The sequence below is a fragment of the Sus scrofa genome, chromosome 5, assembly GCF_054392235.1.
Source record: "Sus scrofa isolate SSC_HxYL_T2T_F1_AM1 chromosome 5, Sscrofa_HxYL_maternal_Yorkshire_Landrace_v2.0, whole genome shotgun sequence".
Lineage (NCBI taxonomy): Eukaryota > Metazoa > Chordata > Mammalia > Artiodactyla > Suidae > Sus > Sus scrofa.
In genome coordinates, this window is record NC_139387.1 from 8,053,585 (window position 1) to 8,071,812 (window position 18,228).

Consider the following 18,228-nt stretch of genomic DNA (forward strand, 5'->3'; position numbering starts at 1 on the left):
GGAGTTCCCCTTGTGGCTCAGTGGGTTAAGAACCCAACATAGTGTCAAGGAGGATGAGGGTTCAATTCCCGACCTCACTCAGTGGGTTAATTAAGGATTGGCGCTGCTGCCAGCTGTAGCCTAAGTAGCAGATGTGGCTTGGATCCTGTGTTGCTGTGGCTGTGGTGTAGGTTGGCAGCTGAAGCTCCAATCTGACCCCTACCCTGGGAACTTCCATGTGCCGCGGGTATGGCCCTAAAAAGAAAAGGGAAAAAAAAAAAAAAAAAAAGATGCTATTGGTTTTTGCAGTCGATTCAGGAGGCAGTGTTAAATCTAAGACCAAAACCTGGATGAAAGCAAACGGAAGAGAAGAAATGGATCTGAGAGAGAAGAAATCTCTTGGGAGACGAGCCAGCGAGCCAGGGAGCCAGGGAGCCAGGCGAGAGGGAGGACAGAGGTGCCGTGACTCAGTGATGTGGCAGCACCACTGTGGAAGGAGTTCACTTAAGAGAAACAATTTAGGGGGTGGGAAGGTTTATGTTCCGTTTTAGACAAGTTCAGGGTGATTCTTGGGTCACCTCTCAGGTGACTGTCCATTTGTAAACAGAAGATGAAAATAGATGGAGTCCCCTGGTGGCTCAGAGGGTTAAGGGTCTGGTGTTGTCACCCCTGTGGTGTGGATTTGATCCCTAGCCTGAGAACTTTCACATGCTGTGGGTGCAGCCAAATAAAAAAGGAGAGAAAAGAGAGGTGTGGGCAATTAAAAGGAATAAGAGCGACGAAAATGAGTTTTTACATGTAAAGGATGCAGTCCTATAAAAGTATAAAGAAGGGTGGTGGTTAGAAACACGGAACACGAAGCTGGCTCCTTCAATCTTATACACTCACTCAGGCCTGAGGCAAAGCATATCGGCTCTTTGAGCCTCAGTTTCTTCATCTACAAAATGGGGTAAGAGCAGGACCTCCCCAGAGATGGGTGAAGGCAAGAGAATTGCTGCTGAAGGCTCAGTATGCTGCCTGGTCTGCAGGAGCATTACTGCTGCACTGTTGTTGACAGAGGTGGAAAGAAGATGACAATCTGTAAGGCCATTAACCTGCAGTGTCTCAGGAAGTAAACTAAGGATTTATTTAATTTGCATTTGCCTGGACAAAGAGCAGAAGCCTTAATGACTTTGATGGCTTAAGGTCCACTCTTGCAAGATCGAGGTGCGATTACTAAGGACTGGCCTCCTAATCTGTGAGGAGTTGTGTTAAGTAGGCGACTTCAAAAGCTTTATTATATCCATCAAGTTTTCCATTTCCTGTTGTCTTTCAAAAACAAACAAAACAGCAATCCACAAGGGACTTGTAGCAAATGCTGCTGGTAGAATTAACATTTTCTTTTTCTCCCTTGGCCACGTGGCCTCAGCCTTTATCTGTAAGTGGAAGAATTTTTTTTTTTCCTTTTTTTTTTCTTTTTAGGGCCATACCCACAGCTGCCGGCCACAGCAATAAGGGATCCCAGCCACCTCTGTGACCTACACCACAGCCCACGGCAATGCTGGATCCTTCACCTACTGAGCGAGGCCAGGGATCAAACCCGCATCTTCATGGATCCTAGCTGGGTTTGTTACCTGCTGAGCCACAAAGAGAACACCCAGTGGAAGAATTTTAAAGGCCAACTCTAACTGGCTGCCTTAGGAATAACAACCTGGATTTAACTGGTTCTTCCCATGGCCCTTGATGTTCTTGGCTGACTGGTTAAAAGGGAAGTACTTGTGTTGCCCTCTCAACACCCAGCTCCCTGCAACTGTGTCACCTCTGCCTTGGTCCCCAAGGTGTACGTGTTTCATCCGCCTCTGTGAAGCTGCAAGTCCCCCGAGGATATGACCAGTACCAGAGGTGTGCTCCATCTACGCTGACCTAGCTGGTCAGCTGCTCTCACGGTATTCCTTAACAAATAAACGCCTCTTTCCTTCGGCAAAGGCAACCTGATGGGACAGGGCTGGCCAAGGGGAGACAGACAGGTCCGACGCATACCTGAAGTGCTATGAACGTTGGTAAAGGAGTTGTCAGAGGCACTGTAGGGCCAGGCACCAGGTGAAGGCAGCGAGGTGTTGAGGGAAGAATTAGACCCTGTGGATGAAGAACAAGACAAAAACATTGCAGATAAACGTCAGGATAACTAGGGGAATTGCGAAGTCTTTTAACTTTTCATGAGGAGAAAGAACAAACTATATTTAAAAAAATAAAAGTGAAAAGCTACGTAGTCCTATATTTTCTGGTTAAATTATTAGATACTAGCAAGTACACATGAAACCACGGATCGCCAAATATGAAAGTCCTGGGTGCGGAATCAATGCAAGGGGTTTACTGCACTGACTCACCTGTGGTATTATCCCGCAGAAGTTGGTGGTCAGTATCTACAATGGGAGATGTGGCTGTGCCCCCCAGCACACTTCCTGGGGTGACATAGGGGTCAGATTCAGGGTCAATGTTTTGGATACCTTTCCATGGCACTCCTGGTTGGAATTCTGAGATAAAGAGAACAAATACTAGAGGCACGAAGTTGTTCAAAACCTGGTAGAGTTATTTTTTTGGTGTAAGAAACAAATCTGAGAAAAGTTTAAATTATCAATTTCTTTCAGCTCAGATTTTCACCATCGAATTAATTAAAACAAAAAATGGCCTGAACATATATATACACTTTGCCAGCGGCACCTCTGTGTGATCGCATGTCAACCTTCTCTCTCTGTGCTTGTGAACTTGATGCCAGAGATCCGGAGGGTCCGGCCCCCAACCCTGCTCTTCCTGCTCCCAGGGAAACGCAGGCCTGAGGGCAGGGAGGCAGGAGTGAGTAGTGTGGTGCTCGAGACAGCCTGGACGAGAACTGGGAGAAACTGTGCGTCGGTGATGAGACACTTCTCCCGCTGATCTCACTGGAAAGTGGCTCAGAAGCACAGGAGAGAACACAGTACAAATGACGACTATACACAGAATGTCCAGGAAAATCCGGCAGGAATAATCTGGCTTATCACGAGAAAGCCTAGGATGTGCTAAAGTGTTTACCATTTTTTTCACTGATTAAAAATTTAAATCAGGAGTTCCCGTCGTGGTGCAGTGGTTAACGAATCCAATTAGGAACCATAAGGTTGCGGGTTCGATCCCTGACCTCACTCAGTGGGTTAACGATCCGGTGCTGTCGTGAGCTGTGGAGTAGGTCAAAGACGTGGCTCGGCGTAGGCTGGCAGCTACGGCTCCGATTAGACCCCTAGCCTGGGAACTTCCATATGCCGCGGGAGCGGCCCAAGAAATGGCAAAAAGACAAAAAAAAAAAAAAAAAAGAAAAATCATATTTAAAATTATGTGATAGAATTGATAAACTTATTTTCCTAATCAGGAAGAGCTGTATGTCGTCTATCTGACCAATATGCAGTATACAAACCTGCTTTAATAGAAACTACACATATTCAGAGCACAAATGCACCTGCACAGAGAGGTTTAGAAGGACATAACACCAAACTTACTTTTTGCTTTGTTAATTAAAAAAAAAATTTCTACAAAACAGATGACTTGTATCACAATAAAAAGACAGAAACAAACAGCAGGTGGTCTCGTTGCACTCGCCACTGCAGTGCATACTTGGCACCTGGTCATAAATACTTGCTTAATGAATACGCTAATCAAGGCAACGGACGTGTCACAAGAACCCACGTTACAAGGCCTCCTTTGCGTGGATGAATGCCAAGTCTGAGCTCCAAAGTTACTACTGTCTTTTACCCCCAGACTCCACTCCACTGACCTCCTGTGGCTCACCTGAGCCTGTGCGGTATTTAGCACCCCGTAACTTGCCCTCTAGGTGATCCGGTGTCCACACCTATCTTCCTGACTGAACTCTCCAGCAGAAACACCCTCCACCCCCCTTCCCCGAAGGAAATCCTCTATCTTCCCACAGCACAGCACAGGCCCTGCTTTCATCAGACAACAGTTACTGAATGAAGGAAAAAAAAAAAAAAAAAAAAATCAAAGTGAGAGCCTTAGTAAAGTAGGTAGGTGGCAAAAGCAATCGGTTCAGAACCTGAAATGAACAAATACAAAATAAATGATACCCCAGAAAAATAAAAAAAATTCCTGGACAATACCTGGAGGCCAACTGGCATTGCTGGATTTACTTCCGATTTTATTTGTTGGTGGAGATTTGGCAGGTAACCAGCTATCACCAGCAGGACCCGTATGGCCACCCAGCGTGTCACCCGGGATGATATCAAACTGGTTGTACGGGGACCCTCCTCGGGTCTTTCCAGGGGCCACTATAGCGCCTGAGAAAAGAGAGGGGTAACCAAGTCACACCAGGAAGGACGCCTCTGAACAGAACGTGTTGACCTTTCACTCGGAGCAGCTCAGACGCAGGATCCTGCAGCGTGGGAAGGGAAGAGGGCACACTCGCGAGCCAGCTCGCAACTCATCGGCGGGACGACCTAAGCACCTCACCTTTCCGAGCCCCTCGGGTTGTCACGCCCGCGGCACTGTTCTCATTCCTGAAGGCCCCTTTCAGTTTTAAAATTCCATGGTCTTAAGCAATGAACAGGACTTTTGGAAACTATGAATCATACCATTATCCCCACAGCTTTTACACTAACGTCTCAAAGATGAGGAACAGGAAAACGACTAAACAATTTTCGGCACATAAAAGGGTTTGGGACTACGTTTCTACTGACACCAACCCACCCAAGTTCTTAAGCGCTGAGCAGGCCTAGTTCAGCTGGAAGAAGCAGAGTAAACAGAGGGAGTTCACTGGAGAGAAAAGCATCTGCAATTGCTTTAAATTCCAGAGCCATGAGCCCGCATTCCCGCCGAGGGGCTTTGCCAGCCCAAGACCAGCAGTGAACTCGACAGCTCTGAGATCCGTGGCCCCACACATGAAGAACAGCGAAGCCTTTGTAACGGCCTTCCTGAGAGCATTGCGGCGGTTTTGTTTGGTGCCCCCTTCGTGCATTTTATATGCTGGAAGGCAGGGGAAAAAATTAAAAGCTTAATAATTCCCTTAAACTAACACAAAACAAGCTTGACTGTAAATGAAATTCTTGGCCTCTGTGAGGTACCCTTCTACCTATTTCTCAGAGGAATTTTAAAGGCTGCATTGTGTTCCGTGATCTACTCTTAGGATACTGTTTAGGAACAGATAAAATAACTTCCAGGGCAATGTACTAAAATGTGTACATACTGATTAAATAATCCATTTGGCTGGGCCGAGCACAAGTATCAAAACTACCTCTGTGCTCAGCTAAGAAGTCATTTAATTTTCTGGAACCACGGATGGAAATGTGACTCAAGGGCACATTACGGAGACGGAGTAGAGAATGAAAAGCTCAATTACCTTGGGGTTGGCTAAGGAAATGGGGAAAACACTAGCTAGAAGCTCTAAAAAGGGAGTGTTTTACTTCAAGACAGCTTCTCACACCTCGCCGTGCATTTCTAACCAAACGCTTATCATGTCTTTGGGGACAAGGGGCCCTGATGAATGATCAGCCTAAGGAAGCAGCATAGATGCCCAGAGCTACGGATGCTGGGCTTGGATTATTCAGACCAGAGACAGATTTTATAATTGCAAAGAAACATTCTTGGTTTTGTAGTATGAAATCAAAGAATAATGCTTGGAGACAGGAGGCTGAGAGCTCCACGTGGCCCCTTCACGTGGAGGGGTTTATAAGGGGACATGAAGGGCTCCAGACGACGGGCTGGGACTGCCAGGAAGCCTCTTCAGGGGCAGCCCCGAGCCTCTTTGTACTTGGTTCTCATGGATACGGACGAGTCCAAGTAGATTATTGTCAAAGGAAACAAACACTGAAACAAGGGCTGAAGGAAGGTTCCAAGGCCTTTTACAGGCACATGAAGATGCTCTTACAGAGAAATCACAGAGAGCAAGGGCTGACCCACATTCAGAACCAAAGCCCACCATGCCCTCAATTGCTGTCTTGCAGACACTGTCATTCATAAAAAGCAAGAAAGCTTTGTGGAAAGTTCAAGTCACACGTTTTGATCTCTTCACTCCTCTTTTGGAGGGCAAAGAGTTCAAACAATCAACATGAAATGTATTTGTTGTGACCTCTCTCTTGTGGTTCCAAAAACGGGTTCTGTTCTCTCAGCCCATGTGTTAGGGTTTTACCCTAAGGGGGGCTCCAGTTCACTGCTACTGCTCTCAGTCTCTCCGCAGGTGGGAAACTCTGCTCCCCTTAATTAGAACTAGCACTTTCTCGTAATTTGAAATTCACACAACCCCAATCTTCCTCTTACAGGTGATCATAAGAGTTGGGGGGGGGGGAGAGTCAAAAGATTTATTAAGAAGAAGCCAAAGATCTGTGTTTACCTGGCACCTCATGAGAGTCAGAACAGCTCCCACTCACGCGCTCTGCTTGCTCTTACCGTTTTTGTGCATATTGGCTTCCTGTGTGGCCACAGAGGGCAGTCCCTCCATCATGGAGGTCCACTGTTTAAAGCGAGACTCGGTTCCAGCCTCCTTCCCACCAACCATGCCATAGTCCATGCCGCCAGAGCTGAAGCCTGAAATGGAGAACCCCACTTTATATCTCTGTATACATTTCCAGTATCAGATACCAAGAGTCCCAAGGTAGAGCCACGAGCTTCCCTTAAAGACTAATTCACATGAAGTTTTCTTTACTTAGAAAGTGGTATTTTGATTCCAAAGGCTGAGCCTGGCTCTTCTTGCTAAAAAAATGATGACTCTGCTCAGGTATGAAAACACGTATGACTGCTGCCGTCTAATTAAGACCATCTTGGAGTTCCCATCATGGCTCAGCCGAAACAAATCTGACTAGGAACCATGAGGTTGCGGGTTTGATCCCTGGCCTCGCTCAGTGGGTTAAGGATCCAGCGTGGCTGTGAGCTGGGATGTAGGCCGGCAGCTGTAGCTTCAATTCAACCCCTAGCCTGGGAGCCTCCATATGTCAAAAAGCCCCCCCCCCCCCCCCCCGCAAAGGGACATCTCAGTGCTCGTGTACACTCACTTATCCATTTAGCTCACATCTGTGTCAAAGAGAATGTGGGGCCAGCAATTCTCCAAACGAGATGGAGATGTCCACGCATCAAAGCAACATGGTGTGACAGCAGCAGCGAAGCTGAGGTAGGGCCTCTGGGCGAGAAAAGGCTTTGCAGAAGGGACGCCTGATCTGGGGCCCAGGGCAGACAGGCCAGTAAGGAAACCAAGTACAAAGCTCCAATGCGTTAGGGAATGAGGAGTCGGACGTGACTCCAACGCCTGGCTAACTGGCTAAAGGGAGGTGGAGAGTGGCAGGGACGGCGGGGACGAGTCATGTTGCAGAGGGTCTTCACAGGCCAGGCCAAGGAGCTTAGACCTTTAGACAGGAGATGAAGAAACTTTTAAGCAAGTGAGAGAGATAGCTAGGTTTATATTTTACAAAGAGAACTGAGAATGTGAGACTGGGATGGACAGAGGTCAGCAAAGAATCTGCGGATGGATAGGAAAGAAGTTTATACACTGGCAAAGACCCCAAAGCTTCAACAGGCAATTGGTGAGAGATTCAGAGTTCACTTGGCCGTCTGCCCCCCAGGGGTTAGGCTTTCAGCCACGGTTTTGGCAGGTAACGGTTTCCCACGGCACAGAGCTGGCCAGGTGGAATCACACAGGAGAGGCTTGTTGATGGAGTTTCATAAGGTCCACCATCCATTTTGGGTCAGAATGTATTTAATACTTTTTTGGGGGACCTTGCCTGTGGCATGCAGATGTTCCCAGGCCGGGGATCAAATCTGCGCCCCAGCAGTAACCAGAGTCATAGCAGTGACAACGCCAGATCCTTAACCTGCTGAGCCATCAGGGAACTCCATGAATGATCAGGGAACTCCGTGGATGTATTTCTTAATACCTTTCAAACTGCCTCTCAGAAAAGCAAAATAAAGGACGAAAACACACAGTTGAAATAGGGGAGGGGAAGAATAATGAATAAAACAGAAAAAAAGAACAAGCCACAGTTAGTGCAGCAATAACATGCAAGCACGGGCACCCCCAAGGAGGGCAGCAGGGTTCCCACTGCACCACCGGCTCAGGAGGCCCGCGGGTCTACTCTCCCTGAGGACGTGCGCCTCCGGCCAGGCCAGAACCCGAGCTGTACTGCTTTCACTCTCCTACCATCTATCGGTGTCTTGCTGGCCCTGACGAGTTCCAGGTACGCAAAGCCCACTGAGGGCCCAGGTCGCGTTTTTCTCCCCTGCGCTTCTCTGAATTGACAGGGATGGTTCTCTGAGTGCGCAGTAAACCAAATTCAAATCCATTCTAACGCCTTTCTTTATCTATGTGGAAAATGTTGCTTTTGATATAAAGAACACTGTCCCTTCACACTGTTTGTAACTGACTTTACTTGTCCAAGGGACTGCTTGGAGGGCAGGGATACGGAGCAGAAATCCTTGGAATGAGCTAGAAGTATTTCAAATTGAATGTGTGTGTGTGTGTGTGTGTGTGTGTGTGTGTGGTTTTTTTTTAAGAGTTTAAGATTAATTTTCTGCTTTTGTCCTAGGTAGCTAAAATGGAATGAGACTGAAGGAAAGGAAGGTTGAAAGGAACAAGCTCTGATAGAGCTTTAGCGGCCTAAGCGGGTTTGCGTCTTGGGCATATTACACCTCTACCTTTGACTTAGAAAACTAGCACAGGGTGCTTGGATTCCAGGCCATGTGAAAGCTCAGTTCCAATCACTGAGAAAAAGCATTTGAAAAATAACCCAGGATTCTGGTAAAGATGAAAAAGAAGAATGTAAGGATTAGTAAGATAAAGAACCATTCCTCATACATTAATTTTCCTTAAAATTGCTCTAAATCTTCTTTTAAAAGTCACAACGAATTAAAATTATTTTATTTTAGCTGCTTAGAGCTCTTCTGTGACATATGGAATGTAGAAAATGAATAAGTTACAAATCTTAGGAGCGTTTTCTGGTGGCTTCGTGGTAAAGGACTTGGCGTTGTTACTGCTGTGGATGGGGTTTCCCCTATGGCTCAGGAACTTGGACACGTCATGGGCAAAGCCAAAAAAAAAAATCTTAGGAGAGAAAGAATTGGAGCAATGGCACCTGAACCTTAGGTAAAGTGGGCATCTTTCTCATTAGAAACTTGGGGATGGGAGTTCCTGTAGTGGTGCAGTGGTTGACGAATCCGACAAGGAACCATGAGGCTGTGGGTTCGATCCCTGACCTTGCTCAGTGGGTTAACGATCCGGTGTTGCCGTGAGCGGTGGTGTAGGCTGCAGACGCTGCTCAGATCTGGCGTGGCTGTGGCTGTGGCACAGGCTGGCAGCAACAGCTCTGATTAGACCCCTAGCCTGGGAACCTCCATATGCCTCAGGTGCGGCCCTCAAAAAGACAAAAAAAAAAAAGAAACTTGGGGATCAAATGCCACCAGGATATGGCAGCACCATAACTAAACTGTAAGATTTGGTAAGGAAAAAAAACTGCAGCGGGCAAAAGCCATAGGAGAGAAAACTGCCTTGAAAGGGTCAATCTACAAACCCAAAACCATGAGAGGAAAACCAGTGCAAGGCTGTACATAACGCTGTGTCTCTCTTCAAGTTGCAGAGTGGCGGGTCTGACGTAAGATTACAGAACTGCTCGATAACCGAGGAAGAAAGGAACCCTGGCACACTGTGCCTGAGCGGCTGCAATAGCAGAAGGCAGGGGGCGCTCTACTCATGACCCCTGGGCTGTTCAGGGCCTATCACACCTCCAAACCCAGGAAAATACTGGCTTCGCTGTCCTTACTATTTCATCCAACCAAACTCCCTCCGTCCACCAAGTGGCCTCCCCGTAATGCTCCAGCTCTCCAACACAGAACTGTGACTCAAACAAGCCATTTAGTTCAGTCCAATGAATATTTATGGAGAGCCTAATTTGTGCCAGGCCTCGTGTTAGGAGCTCAGGTACAGTTAGAGATAAGACGTTGCCCTTGTCTTCCCGGGGTCTCAGTTCACCAGCACATCCCTTTTACCCACCTTATCATCCTTACAGATACAACCCCTTGCTACCTTATCTGTCCCGGCCACAATTACTCTCTTTGCCACACACTTGAAGTCGCCACCATCGTCTGTTCATCACTGTCCCCTGGCTCAGTGCTTCCCTCCTTCAGGAAACTCTCCAGTCAACCTGCCCTTAAGTGATCACTCCTTTACTCTGTCTATGGTTCTACGTTTCCCGCTTCTACTTTGGTTGTAGATTAAAAAAAAAAATTCTTCGTGTTATAATAATTATAGTAGAGAATAAATTACACAGCTCTTCTAATCCATGCCCACATGGACATGCGACACTGACACATTCATAAGCCCAAGACAGATACAAGTTACTCTTTTGCTATTTTAATAACCCCTAATATTCTTAACTCTACTTTTCACTGGATTTATCACATATATATTATATATAATTTTGATAAATTTTAAACATTAAAAAGTAAAATTTTATTGGAAACGCACTTTGTAATAAGACGAGTGACTTGATTAGTTCAAAAATCTGTGTATTATGAATGAGGTAGACTTCACACTCTTCTGTTACTATTTAAGAAAATGTTTGTAGATATAAAGCACTACAAAACCTTACATAAATAAGAAGATGGAAAAAGGAGGAGTCATTATAACACCACTTATTTCTTTGCAATCCTTTTAAAGTACATTCCCTTCCTCTCAGCTCAACACCATAGATACCAAAACATAATTTTTGGATAGGTCATTATCACTTGACAATACAATTAGATATATTTTCTTTTTCTTTCTTTCTTTCTTTTTTTTTTTTTTGCTTTTAGGGTGGCACCTGTGGCATATGGAAGTCCCCAGGTTCCCAGCCTAGGGGTCAAATCAGAGCTGTAGCTGCTGGCCTACACCACAGGCCCAGCAATGAGGGATCTGAGCTGTGTCTGTGACCTACACCATGACTCATGGCAACTTTGGATTCTCAACCCACTGAGTGAGGCAAGGGATCAAACCCGCAACCTCAGGGATACTTGTCAGGTTCATAACCCGCTGAGACACAACAGGAACTCCCAATTAGGTATATTTTCAATTTTGCTAAAAGCAGAATTAGAAATCATCTATTTTATAAAAACAATCAGCTAAGGATTACTTAAGTAGCCATTAAATCCTTCAACATTTTAATTTTGATAAAACATTTATCAAGAATTATTAAGAGGAGTTCCTGTCATGGCGCAGTGGTTAACGAATCCGACTAGGAACCATGAGGTTGTGGGTCCGATCCCTGGCCTTGCTCAGTGGGTTAAGGATCCAGTGTTGCTGTAAGCTGTGGTGTAGGTCTCAGATGTGGCTTGGATTCCACGTTGCTGTGGCTCTGGTGTAGGCTGGCAGCTACAGCTCCGATTAGACCCCTAGCCTGGGAACCTCCATATGCTGCAGAAAGTGGCCCTAGAAAAAGCAAAAAAAGAAAAAAAAAAAAAAAAGAAACTTAATTATTCTTGCTAGTCTTTAACCTACAGCTATTTTTTTTTTTTCTTTCCTTCCTTTTTTTTTTTGCTTTTTTTAGGGCTTTATCTGTGACATATGGAGGTTCCCGGGCTAGGGGTCCACTTGGAGCTACAGCTGCCGGCCTACGCCAGAGCCACAGCAACACCAGATCCGGGCCATGTCTGCAACCTATGCCACAGCTCACAGAAACACCAGATCCTTAACTGACTGAGCGAGGCCAGGGATCAAATTCACAACCTCATGTTTCTTAGTCGGATTCATTTCTGCTGCACCACGATGGGAACTCCATAACCTATAGGTATCTTTTCTAAAAAATATATTCAGCACTACTTATACCCATGACATAATCATTCATTTCATTATGTTTTTGCCATACAATCTTTTTTGAAAAAAATTTAGTCTGTGCATATACTTTACTATATTTTCATCAAAATCTTATATAGATTTAGTTTATGTACAACACGCAGCCAAATCAGACTTGTTTTCAGTCCCAATTTTTTTCAATTCTAATAAATGAATATGAATTATGAATTAAGGAAAATTATAACTGGAAAAATTGCAAAATGCATCTTGTAAAGCAGATTGTAAATGGTCACATCACAATGAATATGATAAAGACCTAATAAAATTAACTTATCCATTATTTAATAAGTTATCAAATGTAAGTAAGTTAATCAGTCAATATATTCTTTTTGCTTAACTTGGATTATAATGCACAGCTAAATTTTTAAGCTACCTATAAAATAGGAATATGATTTAAAAAAATGAGATTTCTTCAGTATATGTATGTATGTATGCTGAATTCTGATCCTTTAGCCTTTAGGAACAGTTAAGACTTAAGTACAATAATCACAAATGACACCAACAATCTAATAAGACGTGATGAAAAAATTTGTCTATATAGGAGTTCCCATCATGGTGCAGCAGAAATGAATCCAATGAGGAACCATGAGGTTGCGGGTTCGATCCCTGGCCTCACTCAGTGGGTTAAGGATCTGGTGTTGTCCTGAGCTATGGTACAGACTCTACTCAGATCTGATGTTGCTGTGGCTGTGGCACAGGCCAGTAGCTGTAGCTCTAAATGGACCCCTAGCCTGGGAACCTCCATATGCCGCAGGTACAGCCCTAAAAAGCAAAACAAAACAAAACAAAAAAAAACCAAAAAAATTCTATATACAATGTGATATATATATATACATATTTTGGCTGCATCCATGTCATGTGGAAGTTCCTAGGACAGGAACCAGACCTACAGCACAGCAGCGACTTAAGCCACAGTAGTGACAATGCTGGATCTGTAACCCACTGAACTACCAGGGAACTCCAAACATTTTCTATATATTTAATAAATGTTAGAAACTACAAATCTGTTTTTTTTTTTTAACAGATTTGTATCCAACACATAATTTTACTTTTTATTTTTATTTTTTTGCTTTTTAGGGCAGCATCTGCCTAACACAGAAGTTCCCAGGCTAGGGATGGAATCAGAGCCGCAGCCGCTGCTCTATGCCACAGCCACATCAATGTGGGATCCAAGCCTCGTCTTCGACCACTACAGCTCACAGGAACGCTGGATCCTTAACCCAATGGGTGAGGCAAGATATCAAACCCACCTCTTCATGGATATTAGTCGGATTCATTACCGCGGAGCCACAATTGGGAGCTCCTAATTTTACTTTTTAATAAGAGGCAGAAAATAGTAAAGATGTTATAGAAACTGTCATTAAAATAACTACATCATGATTAATTTATTTTTTATTTTTGGGCCGAACCCACAGCATATAGAAGTTTCCGGGCCAGGGACTGAATCTGAGCTGCAGCCGTGACTTCCCTCTGCAGCTGCAGCAGTGGCGGATCCTTAACCCACTGGGCCATATCGGGAACTCCAATACAAATACATCATGATTTTAGGTTTTTAACAACTAATTGATCAATACGCAGTCTAAAAGGAATCACATAAAAGTTGATCCACTAGGCTCTACCTGACGCACTGTGAAAACGTCTATTTCAAAGGGTCAGCCTCACTAACCTATATTGCTCAAGCTGTTCAGAGGTGCTCTTCCTTCCAACTAAGCCATGCCCGGGGGAGGAGAGCCTCAGCTCTCAAGGCCTGAAAAGGACTGTGTTCTTTCAACACATGAGAAAGTGCTTGTGGCTTCCAGATGCTGTCTTTGCTGTACACGGCTGGATTCTGCCTCAAGAACTGTGCACTCTGACAAGAGGGGATGGCGGAGAAGCAGAGCTGCTCGGCTTTACTACACGTGCCCTGTCTAAATTCACCAGCACATCCCAGTTCTTACGGCAGGCCTCATCCCTAGCAGAAACCACGAGGCAGAAGGTAGAGACTAGAAACCCAGGGGTGACAGCGCCTCTATTAGTCATCACAGGGGGCTTTGTCAGTGTCCAGAACCCCAGAGAAGCTTCCTCTGATAAGGAGTGGGATGGCAGACAGTCCTTTTATGTCAAGTGGAAGAAAGTTTGAGGGTTTTTTTTGTTTTTTTTTTTTGCTGTTTGTTTTTTTGCCTTTTAGGGCCGCACTCATGGCATATGGAGGTTCCAGGCTAGGGGTCCAATCGGAGCTACAGCTGCTGGCCTACGCCAGAGCCACAGCAACGCCAGATCCCAGCCACGTCTGCAACCTACACCACGGCTCACGGCAACGTCAGATCCTTAACCCACTCAGCGAGGCCAGGGATCAAACCCGCAACCTCATGGTTCTTAGTCAGATTCGTTAACCACTGCGCCACAACAGGAACTCCGAAAGTTTGAGTTTAAAAAGTCAGTTGTTGGGCAAATCATTTTGAAGAAAAAGTCCAGTTGGTGGAACTTGAGGATCTGAGAATTAATTCCCTTAAAAGGGTATCCAGGATCAAGGAGTCCTTGGAGCCTTCGCTCTTCTCTGTACGTGGCCTCCCCAGTAGGAAGCGGGTACCCCACTCCAGGGGGGACCCTCACAGAGCACAGGGACATTTGCCCAGGGTCACTTTGTCACCTAAGAGGAGGGACTTCAAGCCTCCTCAAACGCTTGTTTTTGAGTCTGCAGAGAAAAGTATGGTCTTTACCAAAATAAAATCGAAGTGTTGTCAGTCTGAGAAGAAACCTGCTGTGGTGTGTGGTACCTTTTTAACTTTCAAATTTTATTTTTAAGTCACTCTTGCCTCACTGATTGGATTCTGCTTACAACATGTTCCCCAGTTCCGAACGGGCTACGATTTGCCTGCCAACAAATTCTTGATGAATGTCAAAGGTATAACCTTACTTGTGCTAATTCTATTTAAATCAGACGAAATACTAATAGAAGAAGAATTTTATCAGTTTGCCTTATAATTTTTGTTCCAAATTTTTTCAGGAGAAGGTAATTTTATCAGTACAGCAAAAACGCCTCAACTTGTATATAATTTAACAGATTATAAACTCAGACGTGTGAAGCACTTACAGAAGGTACAAATGTTTAACTGGCTTTTAAAAATTCCTGGTGGTAGGAGAGCTGATTTCCCTTTGTAAGTAACAAAAGACTGATCTGGACCCAGAGAAAGTGGAGTCCTGTCTCTGCTATTTGCTAACCGTGTGGTGAGCTTTAGGAAACCGCTGAAACTCTAGGAGATGGGTAACTCAGCTACCTCATCTCTAGACAGGGCTGAGAATGTTTACCTGCCTCGCACAGCTGTGAAAACAGCGTAATGTAGACCCCAAACCAAGGCTAGGAACATGACTGCTATATCGCTCTTTTTTTTTTTTGGCTGCACCTGTGGCATGCAGAAGTTCCCCAGCCAGGGACTGAACTTGCGCCACAGCAATGACCTGAACCACAGCAGTGACAACACCGGATCCTTAACCTGCTAGGCCATGAGGGAACTCCCAGATATTTTCCGACAGGCAGTTTTCATTACGAACAACTTACCAGAACCATATCCAGGTATTGGCCCTTTGGTTTGAAGGTCTGGGAGCCCCACATTCAGAGCGTTGGGTACCATGTTGTCCAGATGCGGCTTGGGCCCAACGGGATGAGATGGTGAGTGCTTCATGCTTGGTTGCCTCTGCTGCTGCTGCTGCTGCTGCTGCAGTGCACTGACCATTCGAGCCAGCTGGGGGTAAGGAGGCCCAGGCAGAAACGAACACAAGATAAGCCAACATCCTGAACTTCACATTCCATTGGTTTTTGCTATCAGAGGTTTGGCTGAGACGCACACAGGGCACTAGAGGGACCTCCCAGCACCACATACCTGCTGCTCTTGCTGCTGACGCACGGCTTGAGAAAGCTTTCTCTGGTTCTGTAACAACTGCTGCTGCTGCTGCTGCTGCAGGAGAAGCTGACATGCCTACAAAACAGGGAGAAAGAGACGACCAGGGTTTCTTAAGGTGGACTTCCTGAGAAAAGGGGAGGGGTTTGTGTCACTGAATCACATCCATGAGGGAAATACCACCAAGTTCCTGGTCTCCCAGTCACATTTACCTCCAATTGAGCTGACATTATCTACCCTTAAGCCCAGTCAATAGTTTGCATGAAAATGAAGCAAATAAAAAGCTAAAGGGGACAGGGGCAAATAATCTCTGCAGCTCTAGGAGGAAAAATCTGCTACTTACCAACTGAAACTGGGGAATTTGTGGAAGCTGGCTCAGCATGGCAATTTGTTGAGGAGATAACTGGGGCCCCACGTTGAAAAGACCTGGATTCAGGCCACTGTTGGGAAACTGCTTGAGCATTGAGGCAGAAACCTAGCCAAGAAAAGGAACATTTGGAATTTATCAAAGTAAAAAAAAACAACAAATTTTTTTTCTGTGAAGAGAATCTTAATTGAGTTCAAGCAAGCACTGTCAATTTTTTCCTTGAAAAATATTTATGAAAAATATTAAATGATTGGGAGAAATACACTAACATGTTAATAATGGTTATCTTTGAGTGGTGAGATTATAGGAGCTTGTGAATTCTCTGTTTAGTCTTTCTAGTTTTTCTACAATAAAAATTATGAATTTTGCAATTGGGAAAATATCTGCAAGAAAAAAAAATCTTGAATGACAGTATGATTTTTGTCTGTGAAGTTATTATTGGAAATGTGCTATATAAAAATATTCTCTGAACCCACTGAATCAGTGAGTTCCGTGGAGAACAATCTCAATTCCTCTTCCATGAGTGGCAAGCAGAATTCTGGTCAAAAGTTTAGCTCTAGAGGCAGACAGCCTGGACCTGCCATTTCGAAGGTGTGTATGACGTTTTCTTCTTTAACTTTTCTGAGCTTCACTTTCCTTATCTCCAAAATTTGAATAATAATAATACTAACGTCAGTGGGTGGTTGAGGATTTTTAAGAGTTGATCCATGTCAAATGCGTAGAAATGCACTCTACAGAGGCTCATATTATTCCATGGGTGGTTCTTCCCAGGTCCACAGACAATGGTAACAGTGTCCTTTGCTCTCATCTCCAGGCTACACGCGACCAGTTCTCTCTCCTTATCTCATTCAGTATCGCAATGCAGAGTCCAGAACAGAAAAGCCATTTTCTAAAGTTGTCTCATATTGGGTAGACATGGCTGTCACTAACCACTCTTTTTTTTTTTTTTGGTCTTTTTAGGGCTGCACCTGAGGCATATGGAGGTTCCCAGGCTAGGGGTTGAAATGGAGCTAGAGCTGCTGGCCTATGCCACAGCCACAGCAACCTAAGATCTGAGCCATGTCTGCGACCTAGACCATAGCTCTGTGGCAATGCTGGATCCTTAACCCACTGAGTGAGGCCAGGGATTGAACCTGAAATCTCAGGGTTCCTAGTAGGATTCGTTTCTGCTGTGCCACGATGGGAACTCCTTTTTTTTTTTTTTCCACTTCGTTTTATTTTTTTTCCAACCATTCTTTTTAAGGCCATGCTTTTAACAGTTCCTAAGATCTCCCATGATCACAACTCTCAATTGACATGCTAAGCTTACTATCAATTAAAATCTACAATATTAAAATACACTTTACTTCCTCATGTACTTTTTAAGCAGTGAGGTTTACAAATTTCATTCATTTATGTTTTGATCCAAGCTTAGGACCTTACAATTATCTTTATCTGCCTAGCACACATCAGACGCTCCATCAATACCTATTAGAGGAATGAATCTTTATTATCTATTTTAACTTATTAACAGTCACTCCACCAAGTTGTTTTCTATCTCTTATTTCATTTATTCCCAGTTTGTATTTCCCCATTAATGGGAATGTTGAACTACAGAGCTGAAGACAATTGAGCAGCAGGCCACTAAAAACATCCTTCCAACATGAAACTGATCAGTCCAGGAAGAGTCCATCATTTCTAATCAAGACAACTGTTTTAGCTTTTAGCCTTTATTTTTCCATCTTGTCTGAAACAAAGAGACAGCTTGTAAACAACTTGTCAAAATAGAGATAGGACAACTTTATCACTCGTATAATCCAATTTTAAAAAACCAATCAGTGAAGAAAACAAGTGAAGTTCATTCAGGTGGTTAACAAACTATGATTCTTGATCCCAGCACAGGTGCTCAAAAGCTATGTTTTTGATAATTTAGTCTAGAATCTTGCTTGGAATAGGCACCAAGTTTATCAATCATTAAGGCACTTGCCTTTTCTTTCAAAAAAAATTCTAAAAAATTCCCCATTATCTTTACTTCCTTCTAGGGGAGGGGTTCTTCTTCTTTCCCATTTCTTTCTTTCTTCTTTTTTTAAGGGCCAACCTGCAGCATATGGAAGCTACCCGGCTAGGGGTCGAATCAGAGCTACAGATGCCAGCCCTGTGCCACGATCAAAGCAACACCAGATCCGAGCGTGTCTGTGATC

The 18,228-nt window shown here is 44.5% G+C and overlaps 1 protein-coding gene across 6 annotated transcripts in view; it reads right to left on the reverse strand.

Moving 5' to 3' along the window:
• TNRC6B (trinucleotide repeat containing adaptor 6B) overlaps positions 1 to 18,228 on the reverse strand; it is a 247,943-nt gene that overhangs the window by 7,087 nt on the left and 222,628 nt on the right. For all 6 annotated transcript variants that reach the window (XM_021092845.2, XM_084955174.1, XM_021092843.2 and 3 more), the window contains 7 exons: positions 16,025 to 16,156; positions 15,664 to 15,759; positions 15,342 to 15,525; positions 6,382 to 6,519; positions 4,101 to 4,277; positions 2,346 to 2,492; positions 1,999 to 2,094 (listed from right to left, as the gene is read on the reverse strand). In XM_021092845.2, the coding sequence (XP_020948504.2) occupies positions 1,999 to 2,094; positions 2,346 to 2,492; positions 4,101 to 4,277; positions 6,382 to 6,519; positions 15,342 to 15,525; positions 15,664 to 15,759; positions 16,025 to 16,156 (970 nt within the window). The remainder of the gene's footprint in view (positions 1 to 1,998; positions 2,095 to 2,345; positions 2,493 to 4,100; positions 4,278 to 6,381; positions 6,520 to 15,341; positions 15,526 to 15,663; positions 15,760 to 16,024; positions 16,157 to 18,228) is intronic.